This window comes from Tupaia chinensis, unplaced genomic scaffold (assembly GCF_000334495.1).
Source record: "Tupaia chinensis unplaced genomic scaffold, TupChi_1.0 Scaffold000252_1, whole genome shotgun sequence".
In the NCBI taxonomy this organism is placed as follows: Eukaryota; Metazoa; Chordata; class Mammalia; order Scandentia; family Tupaiidae; genus Tupaia; species Tupaia belangeri.
Genome location: NW_006159732.1, coordinates 265168 through 274096, shown reverse-complemented (window position 1 = coordinate 274096; position 8929 = coordinate 265168). Strand labels below are relative to the sequence as shown.

The 8929-nt window shown below is 55.8% G+C and overlaps 1 protein-coding gene across 4 annotated transcripts in view; it reads right to left on the bottom strand.

Annotated features, from left to right (window-relative positions):
• TMEM63B (transmembrane protein 63B) overlaps window positions 1-8929 on the bottom strand; it is a 35872-nt gene that overhangs the window by 22370 nt on the left and 4573 nt on the right. For 3 of the 4 annotated variants that reach the window (XM_006149043.2, XM_006149045.2, XM_014588012.2), the window contains exons 2-6: window positions 3694-3876; window positions 3368-3447; window positions 2800-2838; window positions 1757-1847; window positions 262-299 (exon numbers count right to left, since the gene is read on the bottom strand). In XM_006149043.2, the coding sequence (XP_006149105.1) occupies window positions 262-299; window positions 1757-1847; window positions 2800-2838; window positions 3368-3447; window positions 3694-3852 (407 nt within the window). In that variant the 5' untranslated portion in view covers window positions 3853-3876. The remainder of the gene's footprint in view (window positions 1-261; window positions 300-1756; window positions 1848-2799; window positions 2839-3367; window positions 3448-3693; window positions 3877-8929) is intronic. The other variant, XM_006149046.2, reaches the window with a different exon arrangement.

Genomic DNA, 8929 nt, shown 5'->3' with positions numbered 1-8929 from the left:
CTTGTGTCGCAGGGGCTAGTTGGGAAGGGGGAGGTAATGGCCGACTGGTCCCTGGGTGTGGGGTCCCAGAGGAGACCATGGGGTTCAGTGAGTGTTCTGGGGACAGCGGAGGCCTGGCCTCCTGCAGGAGGGAGGAGGGTGCTGGGCTGGCTAGGAGCACTAAGGCCCTCACAGCTGCCGGCCTCTGCATTTGGTAGGGAGATGACGGGTCTGACGTTTCTCTGTTTCTCTCTGTTTAGAGCTTGAAGACCGTTCACTTACTTTATCCTGAAGATGGCTGTCAGCCAGGAACAGAAACCCTGGGGGGACAGAGAGCTCTCAGCGGAGTCCTCATCTCACCCACCCCATCCTCACTGATCACCCCAGGCTGTGGCTCCCCTCGGCACAGCTTCCCCTCTCCAACCCCCCAAAAAACCCCGCCCCCTCGAATGCGTTTGTCCCCTGAGACAGAAAGGGGCAGGGAGGGCCCCAGTCTGCAAAGAAAAAGCATCACTGCCAGACTCTGGAATCTGGCCCCAGATCCTTACAGGCACCCTGCACTGGGTGGGCCAGGGTGCAGTGGGGTGGGGTTTGAGCGGTTTGCCCAAAGCAGAAGGCTAGGCCATGCCGCCTGAGCTCCTGCCATGGATCTTCCAGCCCACCTGCGGGCCGTGCCCACCCACCTGCAGGTCCCAGACTACCTTCAAGCAGAGGGTGGGGAGATTCAGACAGAGCCCTTTCCAACCTCCTGCCAGAAGGTTCCGCCCCACCGGGAAGAGGAGGAGCAGGGCTGAGCTGCCTGCTGGCAACGTCACCTGGGTTTGGGGACCCCCTGGACACCATGCTGACGGTGGTACTTCTGCTGTGCACTTACCAGAGTGTGTCCAGCTCAGGCAGCTGACAGCCTTCTGTTGGCGCCTGCAGGACCCACAGCCTAGGCTGACTGACCAGGGCCACCCAGGGTCTGAGGTTTTAACCCTCGATTCCCAGAATGACAGAGCAGGCAGGTAGCAGCTAAGTGCTGGGTCTGCTAGGAAAACGAGTCTGGGGACTACGACCCAGCCCACAGATGCCATCTAAAGGGGCCACTGCCATTCGGCTTCAATTCACAAGCGGGTCAACCAGATCCGTTTGGCTGGAGGCCGCCAGCCTGCAACCTCTGGCCTACCCGGAGGAGTCTGTGTTTTCGCTACACAGATCTTAAGGTTCATTATATCCCCTCCTCACTTCCTTTTAAATTTAATTTGGTTTTTTAGCTGGCTATAGGGTCATGTGCTCACTGGGGAGATGGGTGTGTGTGTGTGTGTGTGTATGTGTGTGTGTGTGAAAAATCATCTCCCCAGTCTCTTTTCCTATCTCCTCCTGGGATTTTCGGCATATGTGCCTAGGGTGTGACCCCGGGTCCAGGACTCAGATTGTGCAACCAGCCATGTGGGATCCAGCTGCCTTCATCACCACTCCACTGGCTGCCCCACGGCTTGTTATACTCCCAAAAGCACATCTAAGGAGAAACAGGGGCCCCAGGATGCGTGGGCAGGGTGGGCACAGCACCCCATGGGGAACAAAATCTGGAGCATACAGGTGTGGGGCTGTGCTGGTTCGGGGCCTGCCGTGTGCGACAGGGATTGGTGGTTCCAGGCTGGGGAGGCCATCCATGGAGCTCCCACAAGCCTCTGCCCTTGCTGAGGGCACCAGCAGGCCCGCCTGCACACCCGCAGAAGCCGGCTGCCGTCAGCTCAGGGGCCCCGGTCTGAGGTGGGAGTGGGAGGACACTCACATTGTCTCTTTGGTCAAAGTCGACGGAGCTGGAGACAGAGGTGAGACGCTCATACCGGTCATGGCTGTCCCCGTGCATAGCTGAGGCCACACTGGGGTGGGGGAGATGAGAAATCAAAGAGCCTGGTGAGTGTGAGCCCCTACAGAGCAGGGGTGAAGGCTCCACAGATCCAGGGCTAGAGAAGGCACAGAAAGCGCAAGGGCTGAAGCAAGAGGAATGACTGCCCTCTACCCTGCTTCCCTCAGATGTGGCTCTTCCCTTCAGGGGGGTCCCTGGGGGGCCACCGAAGCTGGCCACTGGGGCCTTAGGGGAGGTCAAGATTGTCGTCATTGCCCTGATGGAAGTGGAAGTGAGGATGCAGTTCCATAGTTGACCAGCAGGGGGTGGGGGCAGAGAGGGGGCAACAGAGCCAACTTGCACAGAGCAATGGGAAGATGAAGGAAGGGGTGGACTGGGAGAGGGCTGGAAGAGTTGGGCACTAGAGGCTGGGAGATGTCTCCCTGAAGGGGCGCTACCCTCCCTGTTCCCTGATCCCAGTGGCCGCTGCAGCTCCAACTCCAGTCCTATGGACAGACCACACTGTGACACAGAGAGCTGGACTGGGGCTCCTAGGACAGCCCCCCTCCCAGGCCTCCAGAAGGGGTGAGCAGGGAACCCTGGAATACGAAGAACTGGCTGTTAGGGATGGGGAGCTGCTGGTGACGCCCGATCTTGTCTCTGCATGACTGTGCGGAGGGTGGTGCTGCGCACTCCCCAGGGGACGGCTCCTCCCCTCCTCCAAGCAGGGCCGTGAAGGCGGGGGGTGGGGAGCACACAGGAGGGACCTCTCCCAGGCAGGGAGCCAGGGAGAGATGGAAGGGGAGAGGCAGAGACAAGCTGGGGAGCCCCTGCTCGGCAAAGCACACCGCCTGCATTAATCCGAAACATGAGCCTGCAGAGGAGAGAACTGCAAAAGAAACCAGTGACTTGGCAGGGAGAGAAGAGGAGCGTGAGAAGAGGGAAAGCTGGTTTAGTGAGGATGAGGGGGCTGGTGCCCCACATACTATTCCTGTTCCACTCGGTCCCTCTCCTGCCGCCGGAGCCTGGGGACAGAGAACACAGGGTTAGCAGGGGCAGGGGAGAGGCCCTGGCCTGGACACTGAGGGCCTCATGGCCCCCAGGCCTGCTCTGGGACTAGTCCCTCTTTGTTCCTCAGCAAGAGGATGAGAGGGCTGGCTCCTTCCTGTTCCTGAAGCGTGCATAGCAAGGGGCATGTGTGTACGGGTGCATGTGTGTATGGGTGCATGTGTGTACAGGTGCATATGTGTGTGGATGCACGTGTGTATGGGTGTGTGCGTCTGCGGGTGCATGCATGTGCAGGTGCATGTGCGTGTGGGTGCACATGCATGCAGGTGCATGTGTGTATGAGTGCAGGTACATGCAGGTGCATGTGCATGTGCATACAGGCGCATGTGTGTATGGGTGCACGTGTGTGGATGCATATGTGTATGGGTGAATATATGTGTGGGTTTATGTGTGTGCAGGTGCATGTATGTGGGTGCATGTATGTATGGGTGCATGTGTGTGCGGGTGCATGTGTGTACAGGAGGAAGGAAAGTCCTAGACCCTTACCTGTCTGCATCTGTTACCAAGGCCAGCCGCCCATAGTCCCAGGCCACCTTCCGGAGGATGGAGAATAAGAACAGCAGTGCCTGAGGGAAGAGGGGATAGTCGGTGGGTAGAGAGGCTGTCCACGTGCTGGACTAGCCAGGAGGACAGGGAGAGGGGCCAGAAGCTCAGCCTAAGAGGAGATGACCTGGCTTGGGCTGCACAAGGGGACCCTCCTGCATCAAGCCTGGGAAGTCAGGCCCAGGTGGGAGGGCGTAGAGAGCTGCAGGCGTTCACAGGTATGAACGGGGCCGGCATGCCAAGGGCGGAAGGCGCAGGCGTGCACTTACGAGGAAACACATGAAGTCGAGAGCCAGCACGGTGGGGACGCCCCCGAAGGGCAGGCCCTGCAGGACAGTGCTGCGGATGCGGGCGCTGTAGCAGTAGTCCTTGGGGTTGCTGTTGTTGAGGGCCGTGGTGCCCAGTGTGGCCAGCAGGAAGGGCAGCATGGCTGCTACTGCCGCATGGTCCTCCTGGGCAGAGGGCAGAGTAGTCAGCTGGGCTCACCCCATCCTGCTCATGGCCCCAGCAGGGTGGGCGTGGGGAGGGGGCAGTGAGGGCAGAGCCCCAGGCTGCCTGGGTGGGTGGCAGCTCTGGTTTCTGGAGATAAGGGCCTGGGGACTGGGGATGGGAGGGTTGAGTCACATGGATTTACCTTCGCTGGCTGCCGGGCTGCGACCCCGCCCTTGGCCCAGCTGTCAGGCCCAACTAGGGACTTGGTTTCACTAAGCGGAAGGTGTCTGTGATTCCTGCGACCTCTGCCCCCTTTTACACATTCTCTTGCTCCTCTCCCAGGTGGGAGCAGAGCTGAACCTGAGGGGAGCTGGGGAGGCACCACAGCCCAAGGACCAAGACTAAGACGGGTTCTCCAGGCCAGGGGAGGGTGGGTGAGGGGCCAGCCGCCTCAGCCTGACCTTCTTGTTCGGCCTGGTAGAAAAGGGGCTTGATTTCGGGACCAGCAGTTAGCATAATGGCTATGTCGCTGGACTCCCTTGTAGTCCATGGCAGTTTGTGTCCCGGACCTGGTGGCTTAAAACTCATGGGGACCAGCAGTTAGGTAATGGCTATGTCGCTGGACTCCCACATAGTCGACCGCGGTTCGCGTCCCGGATCCGGTGGCTTAAAACTCAAGCCGGGTGCGTGTGCGTGCATGCCCAAGATCCCGAGACGAGAATGGAGAAGGGATTGCGGCGTGGCCATCCCCCCAGGGGGGTGATTTCTCGCTTCCTGTCTCTCTGTCTCTGTCTGGCGAGCGCACGCGCCCTATAGTGAAAACCTCTCAAAAAAAAGAAAAAAAGAAAAAGGGCTTGATTTCATTTGCTTAGAGTTTTCATCTCTGTTAACTGGCTCTAAAGATATTCAGCTCTAGACTGCCGCTCTGTCAGAGTCAGGGTCCAAGGATGGGGTCAGAGTGGAACGTCTGCTAAAAAGATGGACCTCCGCCTCTCTTGCTTCTCCTCATTCCTTTCCCTACACTGTCCTCCCCTCCAGCTTCCTTGCCTCTTTCTAACGCTCTGCACAGGAGTCACAGCGTGTCGGGAGAACTACAACTCCCAACATGCCCTGCTCCTGTCTCCAGAGCAGGGCAGGCTGGGAATGCTATGCCCTCCAGTGAGCTTTTCCAGTGGCAAAGGAGGGGAGTGCCTCTTAGCCCCGGCCCCCTGCAGCCACAGTACTGCCCTCCAGCCCAGTTTCCTGTCACACTGGGGCCCTCCAGAAGGTGGAGTGGATGGGACAGGAAGGAGGAGGAGGGAAGGGGCAGCCAGCTCTGATGCCCAGGTTCTGGAAGTGCTTGGGGACAGAGCTAGGTCAGGCCCTGGGGAGGATCCCAGAGTGGAGGAGCAGTGCAGCCTTGCCCCACCCCATCCTACTGGGGGGTCCCTGGGGGCCCCTCTGCTGACAACACTGCAGCTCTGCCATAGGGGAGGGTCTCCAGGGAAGAGAGGAAACTAGACAGAGAACAACAAACCTCCTGTCAGAAGCTGGCGTCCCTCAGCCCCCTGGAGTGACTCAGAGGGTTTCTCCTGCCCACCCTCCTGGCCTTTCCTGCCTTTCCTGCCTTTTCCCAGCAGTTCCAACCACAGACCAAGCTGCACTAGCGGCAGATGGGGAGGGCAGCTGGGGTTGCTTTTGCACTTCGCTTTGTCCCAGAAGTCTGCAAAGCCTGGGTTAGGAAGCCTGTTGGGGTAACTCCCCGTGTGTGTGATGCCTCTCATTTTTCTAGTCTAAGCTTCCTAAAGGAAAACATGCTAATTTTGGGACCAGCAGATGGCATAATGGTTGCATGGCTGGACTCCCACATGGCTGACTGCAGTTCGAGTCCTGGACCCAGCAGCTTGAAACTCATGCTGGGCATGTGTGCATGCGTGCCCAAAATTCCAAAAGGAGAATGGAGGAGAAGGGATTACAGTGTGGCCAGCCCCCTGCCCAAGAGGAGTGACTTCTATCTCTGTCTTTCTCTGTCTCTCTGGTGAGTGCACATACCCTATAGCAAAAATCTCTCTTAAATTCTAATTTAGCAATTGCTGCATGTGGCATTTACTGAGCATCACTAGTTCAAGAATAATATATACACGATTTCATTTAGTCCTAGACAATCCTATGAGTTGAGTGTTATTGCTATTTTTAAAATAAATTTTGCTATAGGACACACTGACTAGGGAGAGCCGAGAATGAGAAAGAGGGGAACTGAGTGAGACAGCACTACCAGGGAGGATGACCACACTGCAACCCTGTCTCCATTCTCCTCTGAGGATTTTGAGTACCCATGCCTAACTTTTTTTTTTTTAACGAGACATTTGCTATTTAGCATGTGCACTTGCCAGAGACAAAAAGAGAGACAGACAGAAAGTGAGAAACCATCCCTTGGGGGGATGGTCATGAAGCAATCCCTTCCCCTCCATTCTTCTCTTAGGATTTTCGGCATGCACACACACATGCCTGGCAGGAGTTTCAAACCACAGGGTCTAGGACTTAAACTGTAGGTCAGTCACATGGGAGTCCAGCACCTTGACCACTATGCCACCAGCTGGCCCCAACGCCCAACATGTTTTGGAAGCTGCCAAAACATGTTCTAGGACTTCAACTTCACAGTTGGCCATGCTGAATCCAGCTGTCTTAACCACCATGCCACCTGGCAGACCCTGTTTCTGCCATTTTAAGATTACGACACAGGGACTCAGATGGTTTCCCAAGGTCACACGGCTAGACCTAGAGCTTTTTTTTTTTTTTTTTGCCATAGGGCACACACATTGTCTAGAGAGACTGAGATGGGGAGAGAAAGAGCACACACATGTGAGAGAAAGCAAGCAAACAAGAATCCCCTGGGGGGATGGCCACACTACAATCCCTTCTCCATTCTCCTGGGATTTTGGGCATGCACACACATTGTAGGCATGCACTCATATGTGCGCTTTCAAGCTGCTGGATCTGGGATTCAAACAGCACGGTTGGCCATGTGGGACCCAGCAGCCTTAACCTCCATGTCTGCTGCTGGCCCTAACTCAACTTCTTCATAGAGCCAGAACACCTGTTAGGGTACTACAATGCTGATGAGCCTAGGGCCGGACTCTGGAGCCTGTGCAAGCTTAATGAAGGGCCATTAAATGTTCTCAGGCGGGAGAATGCAAAGGCACCGTGGAGTACATGCTTAAGCCTGGGACTGCGTGTGGACGTGTCTGTGCCGATCCATGTATCATGTGCGGGTGACTGCATGCCAGTCCCCGGAAATGAAGGGAGCTGTTGGCCTCTAGGTGGGGTGTGTATGTGGGTGTGTCTGGGAGCTGGGGTATGTAAGTGCACAGGAGATGCATACCCTGAGGCTCCAGGGAGGATAAAGGTAGGCACAGGTATCTTAGGGTGGGTGGGGGCTCCAAGTAGTCCCCAGTCTCAACTTCCAACTCCGCAAAGCTCAAGAGCCCCTTCTCATCAGGCCTTGCTTTTCTCCCTGCGCTCCAAGGCCCCACCAGGCCGGAATGTAATGAGTACAAGCCCCAGGCTGCCATTGTCCCCACTCCTGTCTTCTCCTCTCCGAAGCAAGGTGGAGCATTCTGGGAGCTTTAACATGAACAGGCCACAGCCGGGTGGGTGAGGGTCCAGCTAGATGCTCAGTAACTGAGATCGCCATGACCCTCTGCTGCCTCCTCCTTCACTGCCACCAAGCACTCCCCGCTCCCCCCACCAATTGCATCGATCCTCCCACCTACACAGGGGTAAGGCTGGGTGCGCTCAGATGGCGAGCCCTTATTACCCGGGCGAGAGCAGCGACTCACGGGGTCATGGGGCAGTAAAGGGTGGGGCCCGGGTGGAGGCTCCGCCCATTGACAGGGTGACTCCAAGCTCTTAATTGTGGGGGCGGGGCTGCTGGTCGGCCTTCTTGAAGAGCAGCTGCTCTCAAAGCCAACACAGGGCGGAGCAGCTGAGAGGAGGGAGGAGACTGAGGCAGAATGTGGGGGTTGCGGGGACAGGGGAGTTCTTCTACCCCAGGTAGGTGCCCAAGCCAGTTGTATCCTGTATCCTAGTTTGTAGCAGAGGCTTTAGCTGGAAGCCTGTGGAGAGAGTGACGAAGGACTATTTTCTAGCTAGCAACGTTACTATTTTGCCATTAAGGAGTTGCATGGCAGGGGTTGGGGAGTTACAAAGTTTTTTTTCTTAAGCAGTCACTGGGAAAGATTTAATTTAGGGTCTGGGATCATAGGCAAGCAGTGTGGTCTAATGGGAGGGGGTGAAGGTGGAGGTTATTATGTATCCTGGCCCTCAGTTTTCCAATCTGTAATAAAAAAATAGTATCTTTACCCTACCCTTTACTGACTTCACAGGGATAGGCAAAAATGTATCATAGATGAGGATAAAAGTAGTAGCAAAATGATACATTTATTTGATGGGTATGTCATTCTAATTTTGTGTCAGGCACTATTCTAAGCACTTTACAAATGTTAACACCTTTACCCCCCATTAGGGGGGTAACAACCTAGCAACCTTAGGGGGTCACTAAGATACAGAGGGGCGTGGAGATCATACCCAGGCACACTAGCTCAAATCTATTCTCTTTTTTCTTTTTAAGAGAGGTTTTCGCTATAGGGCGCGTGTGCTCCCCAGAAAGACAGAGAGAGACAGAAAGCGAGAAATCACCCCCCCATGGGGGATGGCCACGCCGCAATCCCTTCTCCTCCATTCACCTCTCGGGATCCTGGGCACGCACGCATACACGCCCAGTGTGAGTTTTAAGCCGCCGGGTTGGGACGTGAACCGTGGTCAACTACGTGGGAGTCCAGTGACACACCCATTACGCTAACTGCTAGTCCCTCTCTTTTTTTTTAAAGAGTTTTTTGTTTGTTTGTTTGTTTGTTTTGCTATAGGGTGCCTGTGCTCACCAGAGAGATAAAGAGTCAGAAAGCAAGAGATCTCTCCCCAGGGAGGATGCCACACCACAATCCCTTCTCCTCCATTCTCCTGTTGGGATTTTGGGCATGCATGCACACATGCTGGGAGTGAATTTTTTTTTTTTTTTGAGAGGTTTTTGCTATA